At 40.8% G+C, this 24775-nt stretch overlaps 1 protein-coding gene across 18 annotated transcripts in view; it reads right to left on the bottom strand.

Moving 5' to 3' along the window:
• The window catches only part of CAMK2D (calcium/calmodulin dependent protein kinase II delta), a 137392-nt gene that overhangs the window by 72086 nt on the left and 40531 nt on the right, over window positions 1–24775 (bottom strand). For 17 of the 18 annotated variants that reach the window (XM_053403668.1, XM_053403670.1, XM_053403682.1 and 14 more), the window contains exon 3: window positions 10313–10372. The exons of the other annotated variant lie outside the window; for it this stretch is intronic. In XM_053403668.1, coding sequence (XP_053259643.1) covers window positions 10313–10372 — 60 coding nt within the window. The remainder of the gene's footprint in view (window positions 1–10312; window positions 10373–24775) is intronic. 18 annotated transcript variants of the gene reach the window in all.

Below are 24775 nucleotides of genomic sequence, written 5' to 3'. Positions count from 1 at the left end.
TAACATGGGAATCACTGAAATACCTTTTCAGCAGATCTAAGCCATGGTCCAGTGACCCGAGTCTAAAATGGTTAGTTGGTGGATAACAACGAATTAAGAAATTTGGAGGGCTCTGGTCTTGCTTTTAAGCGATATCTAAACATCTAAGATGAAGCTGAGGCTAGAAATAGCTTCTGCTGATGAAAGAAGTTGGCTATACTTAGAAGTGAGAAAGAAAAGATTCTTAACAAAGAGATTAAAAAAATAATAATTTGAAATAATATTTCATTTTTGCATTTGTAGAATTGTACAGGTTGGAAGGGGCCCTGAGGATCCTCTAGTAGTCTAAACCCCTGCAATGCAGGACTAAGCAGCTGTCCCATGCAAGGGTCGAACCTGAAACCTTGGCATTATTAGACTACACATGTGCTTCTTTCAAGAATCCGAGATCAGTGAACATAGAGAAAGACTGTGGCTCAGTGGCAGAACACCTGCTTAGCATGCAGAAGGTCCCAGGTTCAATCCTCAGCATTTCCAGGAAAGGCTGGAACTTGAATCTGTGATGAAAGCTGTAGCTTCAACATGGATGTCCAGGTCTGATGGTTCCTTAGGATCATCAATATATATGAAGATTTGCTGGTAGGGTAGGTGGGGGTGGCAGCTCTCCTTCCTCCACATCTGAGGAGACCTCAGGTTTCAGGTCTGGGCAGGGCCGAACCCTGACATAAACTTGCACACAGTGTTTAAAGCAACAGCACTTTCACAGAGACAGACTGGCAACTATTATTATATCATTGTTAACCGAAATCCATACAGAAACAGAAAATAAACCTTTGCAAATACATTTCGCAATCATGTGTCTGCAAATGTGAGTGCTAAGGGGAAGGCCTCTTCTATTGGTATAGTCAAATCTTGTTTACCTTGGCCCCTTAATATTTTCAGTTTATTCACAAGCTTTTCATAAATAGGGCAGAACTTCTTAAATAGGCGTAGCTTTTTCATAAATAGGCCAGAATTCATCCCCACTCTCCTTCACATTTACACACACACACACACAATGTAGGAAGACCTTTGTGAAGTGACACTTTTTAGAACCTGCTCAGAGGATGCAAGAGCATTTGTCTTAGGACGAAGGGAGGAAAACGGGTTGTTGCTATATTTGGTATTGTACTTCCAGTTATCAGTGCTCTGCAGCCAATTGCCACACAACAATGTCAGAAGCCGAATTTTCACTAACCCAGATAAAGGAAATGCTTCCAGAATCCATCAAACTGACAGCTGGCAACAGGAATGTTCAATGACTTAATAAAGCATGAGGGTGACAGAAATGAAGTCTCACATTGAGCTGGCACCTCCTTGCTTGTTTCAGTTCAGCACATTCCATTGTGCATATTGAGGAGTCCATGTACCACTTTCTTATTTTTCTTTTTCCCCAAATAGAAAATAAAATGATTTGCAGAATGCAGAATTCACAGTTTTCATTCCAGTAATTAAGACATCTCAGTCACTTATCTGCATGATCCTGTTGTGATGGCAAGCTTATTTCTAACCTGATTTAAGAGTTTGACATTTATTTTCTGTTCTGGCTTGTTGCCAGACCTCTTTGAGGTGTTCCCTCAAAGATGGAACAGTATACAACTCCTAATGCCTTGCCAGTATAATTTTAGTCATCACTAGTACATTCATAGTAACATTCCTATATACGTCTGACCTGGTTTTATTTTAAAACCCTCTGTTTATATCTGGTTCCATTTTGGACAAAATCTCAGATGCCAGACTACTCCATCACTTTGAGGGAGCACGAATTTCAAAGGAAGAGGTTTAAGCATATTCTGGACACTCACCTCATAGCTGAAGGAATTAGGTATTTAAAACTTTGGGTGGATATTGATTCTGGTCCAAAATATCTTAAGTGAGGTGTAATTCTACCAAACAAAATAACTGGCATCTATATGATTTTGGGCCAATTTCAACGAAACAGTTGGGCTATGTTTCTGGTCTACAGTACTGAGTAGACTATATTTATCTTGAATTGAGAATTTACTCTTAAGTCAGTTAATGATCTTAAGTGCAGATAATCCTAAGGTCACAATTGAGGAAATGGTTAAGAACTCTTGAACACCACAGGCTTAATAAAAATAATCAACATGTCAGTATCTAATCAGAAGAAAGTCCCATTGAGTTCAATGGGATTACTACCAAGTAACTGCAACCTAAGTATGTACTTACCTGCTAGGATGATAGGTTGATACTATATTATAATGGCCAGTGACCCTGATTTTATCTCAGTTACAACAAGGTATTATTATCCTCTTGTATGGAATTAAATTCTTAAAGGAATGTTACCCATTCGGAACCCATATAGCAATACTCCTGAGGTCCTCTGCATCACTTCATCACTTACTGAGCACAGCTCTTTCACTTTTACCACCGGTAACCTACCTATAAATGAACACTAACCTAATTGATCAGCGACCAGCTTCAAGTGATTGAAAACACTTGCTTCATTACAAAAGAAGTTACATTAACATAGCAGATGACACAACACTGACCTTTCATGAGAAATGTGTCGTTCTTTAGTTTTTAGGTCGTTAAACACAATTCTAGCATATGATATAAGTAACATAGATGTAATTACATGCACATGTTTTTTTGAGAACTCAACTCTCACTAGATTTTAATGGAAGCAAGAGCCAGACAGGCCCTTGCACAGCACACAACTTTTTTTTTGTGGGAAATGAGTGCAAATCCTTAGTCCTAATTGTTAAGGAGAAAAGCTTGGAAGTGAATTAGTGAAATGTGGTTTTCCCCCATAAACCTGTCTCTACTTCTGATAACTCAGAACCATTCAGCTCCATTGCAGGCTTCTAGTGGAGCACTAGCAGAAGTGTTTGAATATTGTAAATGGCTTTTTGGACCTGGTTTAATTTCTATAAAAGTAAAGGAAATATGACCAATGCCTTACATTTTTCAAGTGAGGGGGGGACTCAGAATTATGACTGTCCCCAAATCCCTTTCAAACTCAATCCTGCCCTGGCAATATAAAGGCCTTGAACAACAACTAGTTTTACAGGAGGAAGACTTTGACCATGGGGGTGAAAGGTAAAAGACTAAGGCTTCTATCTCATCTCCTCAAAATGCCATTTACAGTGGGTCACCTCAGATATTGTTAAGAGACAGTTTGCTAAGATCCTTGTAAGAATTTTGCCAGCTGCAGCTAATAGAGAGATGCCTCGATAGTTTCCGCAATCAGTTCTGTCACCTTTTAAAAAAGAGACTGATAATTTTGGCATCCCTAAAGTCTGTTGGGATCTCTTCTCTCTCCCAGATTTTTTCGATGAGCTTGTGAAGTTGTTGTGTAAGTTCAGTTTCACCCACTTTGAAGACTTCGGCAGGTATCTCATCAGGTCCGCTGGCTGTTTTTCATTTGGTGAATGAGCGACTTGCTGAGCATCAGCCTATTAGTCACCCACAAGTGGGGCATGAAAGAGCATTCGGGACCTTCTGCTGCAAGAACAGCCTTCCACCAGCAAGTATACCTCAACCTTCAAAGCACTTCAATGACACAGGCCCTATTGAAGTGGCTTAAATAGAAACGCTAGGATGTGCAGTGAATTAAACATGCAATGGTTTTAAAGTCAAAGCTGGATTTTTTTTTCCCAATGGAAAAGTATCCCCCAAAAGCATAATGTCGGTGGCTTCTTTAGGAGAACTGTTTTCTACATGCCTGCATGGTATAAGGTCCCCGCCTAGCATGTTTATTTAGAAGCGGAGTCCTCCAAGGTCAATGGAATCACTTCCTCGTACATGTGCTTAGAATTGCAACCTTGATTGATCAAAATATATCCTATTAAAAATTACACCTTGTAAGAAGTTAATGTATTCTGAGCTTCATTCACCCATTCAACTACAAATAGGAACATACCCTAAAATAACAGAACACCTTCCCTTCAGATCTCAAGGAAATAAACAACTATCTGACTTTTATAAGACATCTGAAGGTAGCCTTGTATAGGGAAGATTTTAATGTGTGTGATGTTTTATTGTGTTTGATATTTTAATTTGTTGGAAGCCACCCAAAGTGGCTGGGGCAACCCAGGCAGCTGGGTGGTATATAAATTTATTATTATTATTATTATTTCATTGTTTCACGAACACAAGAGGAGGAAACTATACAAGGGCTGGGGAAGGGCGAAAACCACTCACAGTTTAACTTTTAAACCGTGAAAGCAATGTCGCGAGGGGAAAAATTGTGTGTAGTTTGTGTGTGTAAACAAAAATTGTATGAGAAGAAAACAAATAGGTCAGTAGAAACATCCAAGGATTTAGTCTACATCTTTTTTTTCTTATTAAATTGGGGCTTCTGGCAGGCAGCATAGCATGTGTGTTACTTTCAAAGAGAGCTTGCTGGAACACACAACACAGAACTCATTGCTGGAGGGCCGATAGCTAAACACAACAAGGTTCTTCAGGATTATGGTAACCGAGTGTCATCTGCATTTTTTCAAAGTACAATGGATAGCAGAGGTCATCTCTCAGTGAAAGAAGCTATTACTGCTCCGTGGCATTTGTTCCTGTCTCTTTGGATATGCCTTTAAGATGCAACTCTGGCTCCTTTCATTTCAGACATTTTATCTGAAATAGTAGCTGGCGCACTTGCTCTGCTCTATGGCACATTAAGCTTTGTGAGAGGCTCCGAGGCATCCATGCTCGCACACACGCATCTAGAAGTGCTCTGTAGTTAAGCATACTGCCGTTTTCAATCAGGGACTCACAAAACCCATTGTTTAACATGTTTAAACAGTATTTGGGTTAGACATTCTAGCACTGGTAAAGTCACGCCATTTCTCTGCTGGATCAAGTAGTCAAAAAAGTGTTCAAATGTGCCAGAACATTAATCAGGCTTCTGGAATTGCAATTAGGCCCAGGAAGAAGAAGAAAAATAGTATTTAAAAACTGACTACAGCAAGGTTTTCTAGGCTATAACTTCAAGGTAAGGCAGGGTGAGCATCAGGTGAGAATGCCAGAATTCAAAGGGTTGGATCACATACTCTGGAAACAAAGTTCTGCTTCTGCAACAGGATTTCCTCTCCTACTCTCAAAATCAGCTCCAGGGGATCTCCCAACCCCTTGGAACAAACTTTTGAGGCTGCGCAGGGGGCTGCAGGGGCAATTCCACTTTGCAAATGGAAGTCTGTTGCCCAAATGGAACAGCAGCACCAGGCACAACCCTTTGATTGGCGCCCCAGAGCTGTTAATTTTAAATAATGTAACAGTGTGTCTAATACGCTGTTTAAAGACAAAAACTCACTACCCAAAGCAAGTTGTTTTAAGCCACACCTCTTTGCAAAATGTAGTGGAAAAGTGCTGCAGTGGAGGAACAGGTAGAACCTATTGTCTTCAATCTAATGTAAATAACTAGGGATAAAGCAACAACAACAATCTATCTGTTCAAGCAAAACCCACAGTCACCTGTATTGCTGTAAAACAGTCTTCAATCTTTTCAAAACCAGAGCTCTCATTTAACCCAAACAAGCTCTGGAGACTCGTTTCTTATTCTTTTTAACCATGTACTTGTACTGCAGTAGCAACCCAGCTTAAATCAGGCTGTGGCCCAGTAGCTGGCCCCAATCTACTGGTTTGAAGACCAATGCTTTGGAACATGTTTAAGAAACGAGGAAACCTCCCCACAAGGTAAGCTGGCCATCTGTAGCCTGACAATACACAGGCTGGTACACATTTTTGTCAACGCTGTGCAATCATAGGCAAGGCCAAGAATGGCCCTGGAGTGGTCTAGAGTAGGGGAAAGAAATCTGAGAGGAAATGCTACACATGAACGACATATCTTTCATACACCAGGGAGTATGAAAGAGTAGCTCCATTCGCTAAAGTCAACTAACTGTTTATTTCCCTCTGTACACAGCAGAAGGGAGGACATTAAGAATCAGGCAGTTGATTCCCTTTTAGCTTCTCTGCCTCCCTCATTTTTTCCCAAGTCCTCATTGTTAAAAGGCTTTAATTGCTTCTGAAAAAAATAAACAAAGCAAGCCTAATCGGCAAAATCATAGAAGAGATCAACGCATGAGTGAAAAGAAGCCTTTGTGATCGCATTCACCTGAAAAACAAGTTTACCCTGTGCACCCTTATCGCATGCATATAATTTCATGCCTAGCTAGGATGGTAATGGTTCTGTGATATGATCTTTTCCTCTTAACCCTAATCTTCATAGGTGGGAATTAGACACTGCTTTGGCTACTCTCTTCCAGACATGGTGTGTGGTTAAAAGTGGCCAAATACCTTCTTTTAATGGGAAAAAAGAAAACTAAGATGGCAATCAATTTACCTTGCAGTCCAACTGAACTCAATGGGGCTTGCTTCTGAGTAGACAAATACAGGATCACACCAAAGATGGAATGTTTGATCTCACAATAGATCTATTATTTTTATTATTTATTCAGTTTATATATCACCCTTTATTAGAATATCATTAGAAAAACTTTACAGAACATCAATGATAAAAACATAATAAAAACCATACTGACACACAGCCTAATAATTACGTAGCCATCATAATAACAGTCCTTTCCTTTCCCTTCCCCACACACTTTCACAAGCCACAGCTTATTTAATAGCCATAGACCCAGGTAAAGAGGAATGTTTTTGCCTAAATACATGTAACGATGGCACCAGGCAAGCCTTTCTGGGGAGAGCATTCCACAGTTAGGGAGCAACCACAGAAAAGGCCCATTCTCTTGTTGCAGATCTTGTGTATTAAATTCAATTCAAACTCATTCAAAAATTCAGAAAACTGGAAAGGATGATCATATACTTCATTCTTTAAAAAATAAAGAAAGGAAAACAGAGGCAGTGTTTTACTCAGAAAACAGGGAACATTGGAGAACATGTTTTACGTTGATTAGTTTGCTGCAACATATTGTTTATTTGAACAAAAAAATATTAATGCCAGACACAGGTATTGCTACTGAAGGCTGCAAGCTACATTGGTAAGATTTACTGATGTAACTAACACACAGGTATTTAAGGCATTTTACTTTACAATCCAGAAACTGAAAGCTTTTAATAATAATTAATAATAATAATAATTTTACAGCTCTTGTAGCATGTAATCTGCAAGCCACAGCAGTTTTTCATTCCACCTGAAACTCAAGACATTTTTACTATTTGTTATATAACATGTTACAGCAACATTTTATTTTATTTTAAAATAGTAAATAGAAAATTGTATAGCTGCCTGAATAATTAATGAAATCTCACAGGTTTTAGTGATTACAAAATGAAACCAAGGAATACATGCCAACACAAAGCTACAAGAACAATATTGGGCTAGCATAATGGGAAAGATAAAAGGATTTCTTTTTTACAAATCAAACATGGAAAATAAAGCACATTCCAAATGGAAGCAGGCCAGAAAATGGAAAGTTCAGGAATGTGTTTTTATTATGAAGAAGAAAAATGGATTTCCTTCCCCCACCCCATTTTTTTGCACCAGAGATTCTTTCCACTTAATTCTAGAAATCGAAGACTACCAGAAAGCAAAAAGGAAGCAACATAAAAGGGGAAATTAAGCCCTTTGTATCTCACTCTCTCCCCTTCTCTCTCCACTGCATATAATTTAAGGTACTTTGAAATGAAATTCCATGTGCAGAAAAAAATAGACTCTACAAAAAGAGCCATTTCCCACTACTCTTCTAGCTTTTCCCCCTTAGTATCATTACAACCCTGGATAACTACAATGAATACAGTACAAGAATATTTGTAAAGTCTGATTTCTGACACTGCTCAGTTCATTTTTCAAGTCCTGTTAAAAGTGAAACTTTTTTTGCATGTCCCATTTCCCACACACGCCTTTTCAATTTAGCCCTACCATATCAAGGGGATTGCCATTCATAATGTCCACTGTTGCTCTGTTTACATGCTACATTTTTATCCTATACTCATGTGATTAGACTATGTACTATGCTAACCAGCTCTTGGTTGGCAGAATGCAATGAAACATTACTTTAGTATCTTTATTTTTGCAGTAAGCAATAAAGAAAATATCCATCCTCCTATTCCAATTTAATGAGGATTGGCAACTTTGAAAGCGGGCTCAAAAATTTTACCAGATAAACAATGCTGTTGCAATAGCAATATTACCAATAATCTTACTGCTTTATTGTTTTTGTAAACCGCTTTGAGGTTTTTCTACAATTAAGCGGTTTATAAATTTTATGAAGTAAAAGAATAAATAAAAGAAAACACTGGCTAAACAGCAGCTTGATTCTTTTGAGGGCTCCATCACTTTTTAATACAGAAGCTGTATCACTTAAATGCAGAAAGTCCAAATCTCTAAAGAACCAAGGCATACTTATAAAGTCATTTTTGTATTATCCAAACAGACAAATATTAGCTTTATAATAAAGCAGGCCTCAAATCTAATCCCATCTTCTGTATAGCTGCATCCCCAGAAGATCAGTATGAATGGGGATGGTTGGACTGAGAGCAAGTGGCCGGCCTGCAAGCACCAATGCCAGAGATGTTGAAGGATGTCAGGGATGAGAGAAAAAGCTCCCTCTCTTCCTTATAGCAGCCTCTCACTGTGGGTGTACATACAAGCACCCTTCCCACATTAATGTGTGAAAGGGGAACAGGATCGTTCCTGCTGGCCACATACCCAGCAAGCCCATTAGGTACCCCTCCTGTAGCTGCCACAAATATGGTGTCCGTGAGAAAGAACCACACACATGTATATAGATAAGGCTCTTCCTTTAAACTGGGAACGCTGACTGGTCCAGGGTAGAGAAGCTGTGCAAACGCCTGTCCTTTTCTCACCAGTGCTAAATGTGTGACTGCCAAGGGTGCATGGCTAAGCAGGGATACATCAACAGATGTGGCCAGCGGACAGAATCCACTTCCCATGAACACATACAGTAAACAAATGAGGAAGGGTGCTTGCATGTATACCCACAGCAAGAAGATGCTGTAAGGTAGAGGGGTTCTTTCCTCCCTCGGGTATCTCTGGCTTTCTTCCTGCCCAAACAGAAGCAAGGTGAGAAACAGAAGATGGCCCCCTACAAACATTTCATTCAAGGGCTTAGAGGCAATAAATAAAGTAGAACAAGACATTTCTGACACTGCCACACTAAACTGTATTGCTGCAAAATTTCAGACAACATAGTCATCCCATAGAGTTAGCCAGTACACATCAAAATGAAAAACAATGGGCCTTTATTGCCACATTCAAAAGCATATATCTTTTTTTTTCAAACTAAACAGCAAGATAGCAGCAGATAGTTGCCTTTGAACTGCCCACCAACTTCAAATTCTCATGGACTTCGGCTAAGGCCTGCAATCTCAAAACAAACATCACCACACACATAAGAACTGCTGAAGTGTTCACCAGAGGCCCAGAGCTGAGCAATGACTTCGCTAGGTCCATGAGCATCTTCAAAGTGACACAAACCACCAAAACCCCAAACAACTGGCCTAGAAAGCATAAGATAATATGCCAGAGCTTAGGGACAATGCTTTTATCTCAACACAATGAAAAAACAACAGCACAAAGCAAAAAAGAAACATGAGCACAATTTGCTACAAATGCTTCAGAAAGTTCCACACAGGCCATGGGATGCGTCCTGTTCCCTCCAAGCCTGTTCAAATTCAGCAATGAAAACAAGCTTAGTTCGACTTATACCCTCTAATTCAAAGAAGAAGCTCTACTGTAGCGATTTTAAAACTCTTGCTATATTGCAGACAACTGTGCTGATATGGTTGATTGCCACACATTGCCACATTAGCTTATAGCCCCTGCATAGGACAGGTGAAAAGGTAAGAAAAGGGATGGGTGGGAGGTTTGTTAGGTATTAATAGAGTTGTGAAAATTCCATCCCATTGAGCTGTCAGAGCTGTCCTTTTCATTTCTAACACCTAGCCTACTACTTAACCATTCTTTCCCTTTCTTTATTCCTTGGGTAGCACAGCTGGGTCTGGGGTGAGGAACCTTTGCCCTTCCAGATGTTGTTGGCTACAACTCCCTTGATCACTCACCACTGGTCATGCTGGCCAAGAATGATTGGAGCTAGAGTCTAGCAATATCAACAGGGCCAAGGTTTTGTATCCCTTCCCTATTGAAATGTGAAATATTTGCATTTCTCAACATATGCAGAAATTCCTTAGTAAATTAAAAGTTTTAATGCTCCGACAGTGGTATTAGATCACATCAGTACAAGCACAAACTCATCTCTTTGGTCTGCCTTATTTCTCTGAGACTAATACTGTGGCATTTGCCCTGTAAAAAAAATTCTACATGGCTGTGTATTGTCCACATTCTTACCGATATTGGGGTGCTTCAAAAGGCGACAGATTCTAGCTTCTCTTTCCAATTTCTGGTGATCTGCAGAAAATAATAATAATAAATAGATTAATAATTTTAGCAGGAATAACCATGTCTTTTATTTAGCGTGAGAATAAAACAAGAACTGACGCAAAGTGAAACATGATCATGGGATGTACATAGTGCCCTTTGCATATTTGAAATTCCTATAAATACTTTATTCTAACCATCTGCCATGGTGACTTAGAAAGATCTACTTAATTCACAACTTTCTTTAAGCAGAATAAACTTAGCTATTGTGCCAGGGTGCTGTCTCTAAACTCTAAACTCTAGATTAAGTGTCCATCCGCACTATACATCAAAAGCAGTATTAAACAACCTTAAACAGTCCTGGCTTCCCCCAAAGAACTGTAGTTTTTAAGGGTGCTGACAGATGTTACGAGACACTTGTATTCCCTGCATAGAGCCACGGTTTTCAGAGTTCCCTTGTAAGAGGGATTGACTGTTAAACGTCTTTAGGAACTGTAGCTCTGTGAGGGGAACAGGAGTCCCCTAACAACTCTCAGCACCCCACAAAAATACGATTCATTGGGGGGAAATCATGACTGTTTAAAAAGTGGTATAATAGTGTTTAAATATATAGTGCAGATGGAGCCAAGGCTTAGTATAGTGGACAAGAGAATGAGTTGGAGATTCCCATTTCAGATCTTCTTAGGTATTTACTGTGTGACTTTTGACTGGCCCAATTCAGATGTCATGGCTATTGGCTACATCGTGGTTTGTTTATCAGGGCTGTGCGTCAGTCTTCCACACTACCTCCTCCCCTTGCAGTTCAGCATTATTTTACCCACACTGAAGGGGATGGATGGGATTGCAGACCTGAGATACCAGCTCTGCAAAGTAATCCAACTTGTTGAACCAATTTTGCTGGGGGTAAGGGTGGGGTTAGAGTAGTGCATGGCAACTCTTCTGAAAAGGGGAGCCTTCTGTCTTCATGGAGGCTCCCTAAGCATTATAAAACACTGGTTTCCCAGGATTCTAACATTCTTTTTTTACAGGGATCTAAAGCTTTCGGTTTTAGAAGACCTGCCTGTATCTTGTGGAGGGCAATGAGAATAGTGAAGGGAGGGTGGAGCTAGGAAGCTCATCTCCGCTGCTCCCCGTTGCATGTTTCTGTCATAGAAATCTAGAACCTTTAGTGTGAATTACTTCGGCACCCACTCACTGCTCCTATCCAAGTTTCTTTCAGCGTCGCTTTGTATACAGCAGAATTTATAGGAACTCTTAATGTGCCTGGACATGCATAACGCAGGGAGGGGAAGAGTTTGAGGAGAGACTTATACCAAGTTTCTGTATGACATGATCTGTTTGATGGCCTAGAATTGTTTTGCTAACAACTTCCATGTTAAAGTACAGTGGTACCTCGGGTTAAAAACTTAATTCATTCTGGAGGTCCGTTCTTAACCTGAAACTCTTCTTAACCTAAGGCACCACTTTAGCTAATGGGGCCTCCTGCTGCCGCCAGAGAACAATTTCTGTTCTCATCCTGAAGCAAAGTTCTTAACCCGAGGTACTATTTCTGGATTAGCAGAGTCTGTAACCTGAAGCGTATGTAACCCGAGGTACAACTGTACATAAATCCTCTTGAGGTGGGAGGTAAGGGGGTGGGGGGACTTGTAAGTGGCAAGCCACGATGGGTTCCTGAAATCAAGCCAGCTTGGAGTGCAGCCAAGCCAAGTATATTATAACTAGCAAAACAAAGGCATCAAAGAGTGCTGCAATTACTTGTGATGGAGCAAATAATTTACAAGTGAATTATTTTCTGAACTTTAGCCTAATTTTTTGCTTGTCTGAGAATAGCTCATGATTTCCTCTGAGTCATCTGTTATTAAGCAATCACACCGCAACTTCCAAGATTTATTCAGCGGGGCACGACAAATGGTACTTTAGGTCAAGTTGCCAGAGGTATGGCAAACCAGGAAATGCAATCAGGTTGGCATTTCTGCAACTTCTACAACTTCTCATGGCCAAGCAAACAGTTAGAAGGAATTCTGTGGTTTGTTTCTCCCTGTTTGCACTTTCTTTTAAAGCAAAAGTAGTCTGGGTGGCCAGACTTCTGGGATCTACTTGCTTTAGTTTTTTGTTTTTTATCTAATCTAGACCCTCAAGTTTCACCAACTAGAGTCAAATGCAAGAGAGTGGCTTGTAGGGCTGGTGTAAAAAAAGGAACAGAATGCCTGTGAGGCACATATCCCAGACCAAATATTTGCTTTCATTATCAGAATTGGCTTTGCAATCATTTCACACAAAAATACACTCCAGTTTTCTGCAAATTACAAAAAAAGGGGGAAGTCTTTTTGTAATTTGCAACTGGAAGCCAAAAATACTTGCAGGTCTATTTTAAATTGCCCAGAGATCTACCAGTGGACTCCAATTTATCTTCTGCTCTCCTCTGGTCTAGACAGGTTATAAGCCTGAGTGGAAGAAGGGTGGGAGTCCAGTAGATGCTCAACCCTTTGCCTTATTTATTTCAAGGACCCTTCCATGCCAGATGGTTTCACTTTATCAGTTTTCCATCAGCAGGGCAGTTTGGCTGGATTTGCACATTTGCTCATCAATACTGGGACAGCTCCATTATATGGAGTTAAGCTTGACCCACACGGCAAGAGGGATATATGAGTTTAATGTCCTTGATTATTTGTCTTGTTGCTTGCTATGCCATCTTGGTACTGCATGTGCACAATCAGGTCCCCATGGGGCCCATGGGGGTCGTTTAACCGCCCCATGGACCCCTGCTGACCGCTCGAGGACCCTTGCCGCCTGCTTGGTTGGCTCCCATGGGCCACGCTAAACCGGCACGGAGCAGAGCAGGGACTGCCTTCTGTGATGCTGGCCAGCTTCCCATTGGCTGCAGGAAGCTCCTGCATGCCTCCTCCATGCAGGAAATGGCGTTTGTGCATGTGTGTGCGCACATACACTCCGGCCTACTGCGGCATCTGCGGGACCGTGAACTTTGCCGACCCCTGCTCCAGACACATAGAACATGCATGACAAGAGGAAAACTCTAAGTTTCTCCTGTATGTGCCAGCTTGTTTTTTTTTTAATGTGAGGAGCATCCAAATTGCATCCCTACCTTCACCTAGTACCATCTAACAACAGATACATCATGTTAAGTCTTGTGCTTGTCTGTTTTATGTCTATGGGCAGCCCCTCCCCCAGGACACAAGAGCCCTATCAGGCCCGAGGCACATCTACACCAGGCTCCTGTTCTCACATTGGCCAACCAGAAGTCTATGGGAAGCCCACAAGGAGGACATGAGTACAACAGCACTCTTCTGTCCAAGTCCCCCAAGAACTGATACTGGAGATGATACCAAGCTACATTGACTAGGAGCCATAGATTGCCTTATCCTTGTTGTCAATTGTTGTAATCAGGTTATCAAAAGCACTAAACAGAAAGAGTCTTATGGAGTTAAGCTGAACAGTACTTTGGTTTATAATCCACCAGACATAAAGTATGCACTAGATCTGAATGTTAAGATTACTGTAAACTGCTCCCATGTATGCATATTTCAAGGCAATGCAAATACTTAAAAGAGAAAAGTTGATAAGTGGTTGGAGAGGATCACACAATAACATTGTCTTTGATCAATGAACTATTTTTTCCTTGAAAGGTCTGAGACTTCTATGATATATTACCTTCATCTTTCATTTTGATTCAGAACAACTGAAAGCACTCCATTCAAGGAGCAGCCACGTTATAAGCAACAGATTTTATTTTAAAAGTGTAGTCTAGCGTCAAGGATTGCTTCATGAATTCTCAAGAGCTTGCAGGCATCCAGTAATTTTTTCTACTTTCCTTTTCCCCTTTCAACAATGTGTGCGGGCACAGAGAGAGAGATTGAGAGTTCACAAACTGCTTCTGAAATTGCCCTTGCTTTCAGATGAGGTTTACCCATGGGACATGGAAATCCAAATTCCCATGGAATTGTTTGTGTGGCTCTGTGGGTCTGGGCAAAACACTTTAACAAATGTTTATCAAATAATGTGAAAATATTAACAGATGAAACACAGATGAGGCTACAGAAATATCCATAGATGTTTTTGTTCCTCTGCAAAGCTCCTCTCTAAAAGCTATCCAACTGTGGGAGGACATCAGTAGCAAAACTGTTAAGATTCAGTGGCTTGTGCGGCACCTTCCTTTACTGATTACACTGAACTCTGTACAAGAAATGAATGCCAGATATAAAAATCAGGGATTTGATTTTCAAGGCTCCAAAGCCCACAATGCAGCAACTGTCACCAAATCCAACTGCCCTAATTTTCTCTTTTGGAGAGGATGATACTTCTGACATTTCACAGTGCAGCCAATTTTAGACTTTGATTATTAGAGATTTCAAAACCAGCTTGGCTAGTCACACCACAGCCGGCAGTTCTCAAGGCTTTCTGTCCAGAACGCTGGATGCCCCAATTGCTTCAAGCGGAAAGAACAGAACCCCATCAATCCAACCTTCTAAAAGGCCAAGGCTAGAGAACATTGGCTCCTGGACTTTACACAAATAATGCATTTTCTCAAACCAAATGCTTTAGTAAACATCACCTTCTCCTAGGGAAACGTTTGAAATTGTCTTCCTTTATTTATTCCTTACTTGGAAGGGTGGGTGAGGTGGGGGGTTTTTTTGTCGAAAAAGTAAGCCACTGTTCTAACATAATCAAGCACAACTGACATTAATAAAGTGTTTTTCCTCCTCAGCGGAGACCAATCTTCTTAATGTATCCTGTTTTCAAGTACTTGTCAGGTAGCCATTATTGCCAGGACAACTTCCCATAGATACAACAAAGCACAATGGATACTTGTATCCAATAATCGGATGCCACAACAAGAGCCAAATTTTCTCTAACAGGCCACTGGATGAAAGCAACAACAGCCCCCAAATTAGGGCACACAGCATGCCTCAAGTTATTTTTGTGGATGAACACTGCATCAGAATGTCTATTCAATCAGGCTCTGAAAAAATAAGGCTAAGAGAAGCAAACTCAATTGATCTGAGGTGCTCTGTGATCCCTGAATAGATTGGGGAGGGTGGCATCTACTGATTTTAACTATTTACCTTACAGGCATTAAGAGGTTTTTTGTTTGTTTGTTTTTAAAGAAAGAAAGGTAAATTTGCACTAATCTTGCCAAAGGATCCCAACACAGGAATGAACAAAGGACATATTTATCAGCCACTGAGTGCTTTCCTAGCGCTCAGTCTCATTTTTCTATACCTCTATTCAGCCATTATTACTCCATTCTCAACCAGCAGCCATTCTCAACTAACACATTAATCTAACAAATTATGGGATGGCAGGCTATACCAAAAGAAGGTGGGTACAAGTAGATAGATATCACATCCAGTGCTCAAAAGGGCTTAGAAATCATCGCTGACAAAGTAGGCCTTTGTCTTTATCCAAATTTAATCACAGGGAAATGAGGCATATGGAGCCATGGCTCAAAGCAAGTCATTCTGCCAGGAATTTAAAACCAGATCTTCCAGGTTAGTATCTGCAAGAAACCATCAAATACTTAGTAGCAAAAGTCCATTGTCAAGAGTTTATAATGAGCAGTAATTAGTATGAGTGCATGTGCTGAGAATCTATAATGATGTAGCATTCTGAAGCAAAAGTTACTCCAGTCAACAGTGTGATGCAACAGCAAAAAAAGCTAATGCTCTTTTGGGCTGTATAGTGTACAGATCAAGGGAAGTAACAGTACTACTCTATTCTATCTTACTCAGACAGCAACTGGAGTACTATGTCCAGTTCTGGGCCCCACAATTTAAGGAGGATATGGACAAGCTGGAACATGTGCAGAATAGGGTGACAATGATGATCAAAGGTCTGGAAACCAAGCCTTATGAGGATCAGTTGAGGGAGCTGGGTATGTTTAGCCAGGATAAGAGGAGATTGAGAAGATATATGACAGCATTCTTCAAATATCTAAAAGGCTGTCACATGGAGCAAGCTTGTTTTCTTGTGCTCCAGAGGGCTTCAAGTTACAAGAAAGGAGATTCCGAACTTTCTGGCAGTAAGAGCTGTTCGACGGTGGAATGGACTCCATCGGAAGGTGGTAGATTCACCTTCCTTTGAGGTTTTTTGCAGAGGTTGGCTGGCCCTCTGTCATGATTGCTTTAGTTGACATTCTTGCATAGCAAGGGGAGGTCCCTTCTACAATTCTATGATTCTAAGATGGCCACTCCATATTCACAAGCTGTAATGCGCAACAGCCAGTCCATAGGCCACAAGTGAAATAGCTGGGGATTCCATAAACCCTGCCACCTCTCCTGCTGAGCCATTGGTCCATCTACTTCAGTGCTGTCTTACTCTGACAATGTAGAAGCAATCACAGTTTTTAATTTCCCAATCCTACGTGGAAATGGTGGAAACTGAACCCAATACTCAATCACTGAGCTATGGCCCTTCCCTTCAGAAGGCAGGGAATGTCGCAGCACAGCCCTTGTTGACTCTTTTGGTTGGATTGTTCAATCCCTCCCTCCCCTGCATACACCCCCACACCCACCCACACCCCTTTCAGCACAGGAATGTAGGAGCAAAGAGATGTCTCTATCAGCGTCTGCCGAGTAGAAGAATCAACAGCAGCCTTTAGTTTAATACTAAATGTCCAGGTAACTTGAATTCTAATATATGTATCTTTAGAGAACACCTAAGCAAGAACCAACATTCAAATCTCCCATTTTATTGCAGGGGCCCAAAGCAGAATGAATGATTTCTGGAATTCTATTTTCTTGGTTGTTTTATTTATTTGTTTTACTCTTGATGTAACTTATAAAGGAACGGCCATGCTAGTCCATTGTAGCAAAAGCAAAAGGACCTTTTTCTTGGTACAAGTAGTTCCAACAGTAACAGACATCTTTTGGGGACATATGCACACTGATGAGCGAATATGTGAGTGCTAATGATGCACCTGTCGGCATCATGAACCCAAAATGCCTTCACTACTCTCAGATCAGAGAACTGTCTTTTACCTGCCTCGTCCTTTTGCCTCTATGACAGTTTCCAGTGCCTGCATATTCACAGTCCAAGAGAGATTCAAATTCCAGTTCACAAAACGCTAATGCAATTTCCAATTCCAAAAATGTCTGAGCAAAAAAGACATTTCTCAGTGGCACCGTTTCTAAAAATAACACTTGCACAGATGAAAATGTGAGGTTAAAGTTCCCAATCACTCCCTCCAGCAGATTATTATTTTTATAAAAAATAAAAATCTGTGGTTTTGCTTGTGGTGTATCATAGCCAAGGGATTCCTTATTGCTTTTTAACTATGCCTTCATTGACTGGTACTACTGGCTGGAACGTGGCTCATTTCACTTTACAGACTATCCTGCTACTGTAAAAACAAAAACTCTTTAGATGGATGAGATCCCCCAGCAGGCATTTGAATCCCCTGACTACTAGCTTATATAGACGTAAAAGGGAAAAGGCTGCGAAGAAAGGCTAGAATCTTCAGGGACATCAGCACGTATACTCTAAAAAAGAGAAATCTTTGGAGGCCATGCATCTTGGCAGGAAAACTCTCTTTCCTGATCCCAGATGTATGTTGGCTAGCTTTGTGTTTACTAGAAGCACATTTGTAATTACAAATACAGTCTAGATTTGACTCCTGGTATCCAAACTATTGTCCAGGACTGAACCTCAGGCTCAAAAGCTGCCCTACCTATAAGACAAAATGTACTGTTGACATCTCCCTCAACACACAGAGTGGGGGGAAATCCTAGAAGATATTATCTAGTACCACAGATTACACTGGTCAACAACAAATTTGTTGTCTGCGTTTTTTCAGTTGATTTAGGACGAATCTGATGCGCTGAATCCAAAAATCACATTGGTTTTGCTCAATCAGGTCAAGTTTTTGAGCGATGGCCACATGTCTTTTTTTATGTTTTTGTTCACATGTACGCTTGTGTGGAGCATTTTAGAAGAAGTTGGTGGGGGTAAAATGCCATGTCGAATAATTGTTTTGATTGGAAATGATTATTTTAATGACAAGAAGTATTCAGGTCCAATAGTTCTGGGTGATTATGTCGAAAAGGGATCAGTTTGAAGTCATAAAACCTCGAAATCTTCCATAAATTGGTGCGGCAAAGCATAAAGTTGGGGGATCAACAGAAAGAACCGGAGCAGCCTCAAGTATCCTGATCTTCAATCAGCACATCGTCCTGTAGCTCATTGTGATGAAATTCCAGTGCCTATCTTCAGAGAACTTCCTGACATTAGTGACGAAGATGCCTCCAGTGTTGAAGGACATGAAGAAGAAGTGGTTCTTGAAGATGATGCTCCACATCCATTTTCCCAAAAGGAGTTGAATGATCTAGTTCGCGACCTCAGCTTGTCAAAGGACTCTGCCGAACTGTTGGCATCCAGATTGAAGGAAAAAAACTCCTCTCTGACAATGCTCGCATCAGCTTCTTTCGCAACAGGCATCAAGAGTACCTCCATTTTTTCTCGGAAGAGAAGGACTTGGTGTACTGTGCAGATATTGCGCAGCTTCTGCTCAAGCTTGGAGTGCCACAGTACAAACCCAAAGATTGGAGACTGTTCATTGACTGAAATGTGTTCTACTACACAACGGCAACCAGTTTGCCTCTATATCCCTGGCTCACTCGACTACACTGAAGGAGAACTATGAAGCGGTGAAGTATATGCTGGAGAAAATTGGTTATGATCAACATAAGTGGTTTATTTGTGTTGACCTGAAGATGGTGAACTTTTTGTTGGGACAACAGTCTGGCTTCACCAAGTATCCATGTTTTCTGTGCATGTGGGATAGTAGGGACCGTGCTCAGCATTACACGAAGGACTGGCCTGTGCGGGAGGAATTGGTGCCTTGCAAAGAAAGGAATGTCATCAACGACCCTCTGGTGCACAGAGACAGAATACTCTTCCCACCGCTGCACATCAAGCTCGGCTTAATCAAGCAGTTCACCAAGGCTCTGGACAAGGATGGTGACTGCTTCACTTACTTGTGCCAGGCTTTTCCAGGATTGACCATGGAGAAGTTGAAAGCTGGCATCTTTGACGGTCCTCAGATCCGTCAGCTCATCAGAGATCCAGAGTTCGGAAACTCAATGAATGAAGTGGAACTGGAAGTGTGGAAGGCATTTGTTCTGGTAGTGAAGAACTTTCTTGGCAACAATAAGGCCAGAAACTATGCAGAATTTGTCAACAACATGGTGACTGCTTTCAGAAACCTGGGCTGCAACATGAGCGTCAAGATGCACTACCTATTTTCACATATGAACCGGTTTCCTGAGAACCTGGGTTCAATGAGTAACGAGCAGGGGGAGAGATTCCATCAGGACATGAAAGAGATGGAGACCAGGTATCAGGGTCGCTGGGACGCAGTCATGATGGCTGACTACTGTTGGACTCTGAAGAGAGACCTCCCTGCCGCTGAGCATTCCAAGAGTTCCAAGAAATGGAAGTTCAAGCCCTGAAGTTTGAAAAATGGTGAAGCAACATGCAATTTACGTGTACTTACCTTTATCAATGCCCACCATTCAGTTTACAGTAAACCTGACCTGATGGAGAGAAATGGATGCCATTTCCTGATTCAGCAGTGCAAAAATACCCTAAATCAGTTGTAGAAATCTAGACAACATTCAAAAAGTAAAAAATTGTTGCCCAGTGTTATTATTTTTAAAGGAGTCCCGCCACAGAAGCCAAATGCAAATCTACGGCTACATCACTGTACTTCTAAAAATGGAAGAATGCCCCACAACTAATCCTTGGAAGTTACAAAGGCACAAGACAAGAGAAGCTGGAAAACAAACCAAGCTTTGGAGAAAAAAGCCATCGTTTGCTTGACTGAGTGACAAACTTGTGGTTGGTTAAAACAAATGATGGCTTAACTTTATGTGTGAACCTGGCCAATAAGTTAGATGCTCTACAACATATCTGTAATCCAGCTGGAAGAAAAAAGTTTTGTTTGGTGCCCAATCAAACCTTGATTTAGAAAGGGTTCATACATAACACCAAGCCACAATGAAAACAAACCATAGGCCAAAAAAAATATCATGGCTTCAGACAGCGATTTGCTGGGAGTAAACAAACCATAGTAGCGCTACTAGGCAGTGTCCACACCTAACACTAAGCCATGGATTTTAAAAATAATGGTTTAGAGCTATGACGTAATTAGGCCTAAAAACGTATTAAACATTACTTATTTACGTTTTAGGCTATGATGCTACAAATTAACATTTCAGTTAAATGTTTACTGTGGTGCTTTAGAACAGCAAAATAAAAAGACGAGCATTAAAAGTCATGTGCAGACTTTGTGTTCATTTTTTATTATCTATCATATTACATGTTGCAAGAGAGGTGACTAAGGTGTCCTTGCCAGAGGTGTCAAAATACCTTGTTCTGGCCTTGCTTTTAAAAATCAACTCCAGAAGTCAGCTTAAAATGAAGTGTGCCGCAGACAATCAACTAAATTATTATTGGCCTATGTTGTCATCTTCATGCACAAAATTACAGAAAATATTTCCTATTAAACAATTTACTCATTAAGATTTACAGTGCAGTAAATGTGGGTGTCTACTCTGAAGTAAATCCCATTGAGTTCAATGGGACTTTCCCCTACTGAAGCATACGGAGGGTATTGCTGTTCCTAACAAACACCACTTAAAACGTATCAGATTTTGCAAGGGTGCTCTGCTTTTTTATATAGAATCATCTTGATAAGAGCATTCTGAAACTATTTTGATAACTTAAAATATGGTTTGACCCCCAACTTCAATGCTGCCAGCTACCTAACTTATTAATGCCTCTTTCAGAAAGGTCATTGTAGAATCAGAGAAACTAGCCCTTTAAATAGGGAGCATAATTCTCCCCCCTCTCCCTGTGTTTTGGCAGAACAATTCCCGTATCTGTAGATAATATCCTCAGCTATACTTTGCAAGACTGCTTTACCTGGACCTATGCCAAGGATCTGGGTAAGTATTTCTGTTTCCGTGATCTGATTTCCTAGTGGGCAGTCAACAGTGTTAAATCGCCTACAAAGTCTGAACCTTATGTCAATTCAAGCAGAAAAGGGAGCCTCGACCAACTGAACCCAGTCCCTCAACTGACAATGGTATCAATAGCACAAAAGTGTACTAACACACATTAAGACAGAGACAAAGACCCATGCTGCATCTTGAATTATATAACCTGCACCAAGCTCAAATTAAATTTAATATGTCCTGCCGTGTTTGCATGGGACTTTTTCATGTAACTTTTTAGACCATGTGTGTTGTGCATGTGTACGTGCGGCTTTCTAATGCAATTTTTGAACAATGCAAATAAAACATTGAAACATAAACTAAAAAGAAGAGAGCTCCAAATTTGAAGGGGGGGGGGGAATACCAGTTGCCCAAGAGTGACCTGTGCTGAGGCCAATCTTCAGTTATGCTATCTCTTGGTTATGTTTGGTTATGTCTAGTCACATCAGACATTCAGTGAGGCCAAACATCATATGTGATTAATTACTTTTATATATGCACATAGAATCTGGACACACTTGGTTTCAGCATCAGATACCGCAATAAAAAAAATGGCACGGGAAGGAATCTTTAAATCATATTTTTGGTAAGCCTACTACTGACTTCAGTCCTCATGCTGGAACCAGCTCCACTGAAAGATGTGGTCCACAGCCTGTAAATTATGAGTCATGCCTAAAGAACCTTGGCTCTGTTACCTCTTTCATGTCTAAATTCAAATTTATTCCAACATCCTAGATTCTGGCTCCTACCACAATAGGGATGACTCAGTTAACACAAACTGGATTCCAAGAAACTGTGTGTACAAATGACATTGAACGAACTTATGGAAAATAATAGTTTCCTTTCTTGACTATTTTTTTTTTTGAGGGGAGAGGGGGTAGTCTACAATATTATTTTATCATAACTGTTTGCTATTTTGACGAAGGTTTCAATATATGGTAACCACACTTACTAGGGAGGAGCTCCTCCTGAATCCTGTGGCGGGGAGTGAATTTATGGCTGCATATGTATGCTTAGGCATGTACTGACTACACACTTACTATACATTTTACACAACTGTTGCTTTTTTTGTCCCTGCTTTGCTAGAACAAAATGCAATCTTTCAGAGCTGCTCTGAAAAGGTTAGGTTTTCGATGTCAGCGTATTGACAAATCTTTCAAAACTGAAGAAACCTATCAAAAACATTGCCTAGGATCAGCCTTTCTCAGCCTGGTGCTCTCCAGATGTTTTTATTTGGTCAGCTGTGTGTTTTTTATTAATTTGTAAACTGCTTTTTATGTGTCAAGTCAGTCTAGAAACATACTGCAATTTGTTTGTTTGTTTGTTTGTTTTGCTCAAGGTAAGCTTAAAAACAGGACAAAAAAGGTTCTAAAGCAATACAAAATGAACACCTAAAGCTTTTTGTTGAAACAAAAATATCTCCAATTGTTTTTGGAAGGTGGGCACCTGCCGTATCTCAACAGGACTGCTGTTGCTTGGAATGAACTACTATCATTCCTGACATGCCATCTGCTGCTGATGTGGAAGTTCAAAACATCTGGAAGGCTGACCTATACTAGTCTATAATTTTCTAACTTCCCCCGTTTGGCAATTTATGAGGGCATCCAGCCTACCTCATCTTTTTCTTAAGCTGCATCTCTAGTTAACAACTCCATAAAGATTATATCAGAGGTTAAGTATTTCCTCCCTGTAAAGATGTACTTGTAGTAAGTAAATCAAATACTGAGATTCATAGACTTCAGAGTGCAGTCCTTAAGGAACTCATATTAGCTGACCTAAAGGGGTTACGCAAGGTAAATTATTTTAAAATTGCCAATTATTAGAGCTTTCAATAACCGAGGTTAAGGGTGCATTCAGTATGAACACCATGTTCTTTAAGGCTACTGGAGCATTGAGCTACATGACTTGTGCCTTACAGACACAATTCATTTGAATAATGCCACTGCTTCCTCTTGCCTAAACGAATTATTGGTTATTAATTTCTCACTTAGCTGAAATTATTTCTAAGCATAGATTTTGTGAACAAGTGCCTCAAACATTGCATGAAGCACAAACTGTAGTCCAGAAGAACAGACATAAGGAAAATTACTAATACACTATACAAGGCACATTGCAAATTGCTGGTGTACATTATGTCACAGTTTTATATTTTGTTTGATTTTTCAAAACATTTATGCATTTGTGTGGATGACAGTGTGAAAATCTGTGGAGTTTAATATGATTAAACTTAAAAGACAAATTCAGAACAGATGCTGTTGGTAGAACAATGCTGGCTTTGAAAGGGAACAATTTAAACATTATGATGCAGTCACAGAAACTAATTAAGCTATGAATCAACTTAACAAATTGCAAGCAAATTGGTAAATGTTACAGATGCTTCTAGTGGTCACTACGCTAAGGCTTCAGGGAAAAGTAGCTGTGGCAGCAGGCAGTCATTCATATTTACTGTTCCTATCTGTTGTCTAGCAACCAGACACCCAATGGCACCATGACCACTTGACACCACTGCATTGAAACTACCCCAGCATGAAGAATACCTCACTCTTCATGCTTTGTGCAAAAATAACTCTGAAGGCTCCTTCATCTCAAAGAATAGTGCCATTTGTAAATGCTCCTAGGTGAACTCTCTGAAGTGCTTTCCTGTTTTTATCACTTCCCAGTAAGGGCGAAATGTAGGCAAACTCGTGAGAATTAGAATGTCAGCTTTCACAAAGACCTGTGCATAGACAAGGAATCGTTTCAAACTCCATGTAGGATTGGCAAAGTCAATTTTGCCTCGGACTTGTAAAGCAGGAGTCACCTGCACAGAAGCATGGCCATCCCCCATCAGGTTCCAATCCTCTCTCCTCTTTTGTCTACCTGTTTCCATAACACATCAAAGAAAATGAAACAGCACAGGCCCAATGATGACAGCAACTCTTCCCAGTAGGGCAGCAGTGAGGACTGAAGGTCCCAGACCTTCCACATCTCTCTATGGCTCCTCCCCTGGTTCCTTTCACAGCAGCCTAAGGCTCTGTCGCCTTGACTCCCACCGCTCCTCCCATTTCTCTGTGTGTTCTGGGAGATCAGGGGGGAGGGGAGCTGGTCACAGCAGGAGGGGGAGACCCTAGATTCTTCCGCAGCCTGCCTCCACTCTGCTTCTTGGCTCCCCCTCCTCTCCTGCCTCTGGGTCTGCAGTGCCCTCTGCCACAGCCTCCTCCTGCTCACTAAACCCTGTTGCCGCTTTAGTTTCCGACATCTCCTCATCCCAGTTTCCCCCTCTAACCATGCATCATTTCCCCAACACCAATCCTCTGGCTCTGAGCCTTCTTCCCTGGGGGTTCCCCAACCAGTGCCTCCCACCACTCCTTTGCATCTAGCCAGTCCAACTAGGGTTTACGGACCTGTTCAAACACTGGTTCACAATCCCAACTAAACTGTGAAA

Source organism: Podarcis raffonei, chromosome 9 (assembly GCF_027172205.1).
Source record: "Podarcis raffonei isolate rPodRaf1 chromosome 9, rPodRaf1.pri, whole genome shotgun sequence".
Taxonomy (NCBI): domain Eukaryota; kingdom Metazoa; phylum Chordata; class Lepidosauria; order Squamata; family Lacertidae; genus Podarcis; species Podarcis raffonei.
The sequence above is the reverse complement of the archived record's forward strand: the minus strand, read 5'-3'. Positions and strand labels throughout refer to the sequence as shown.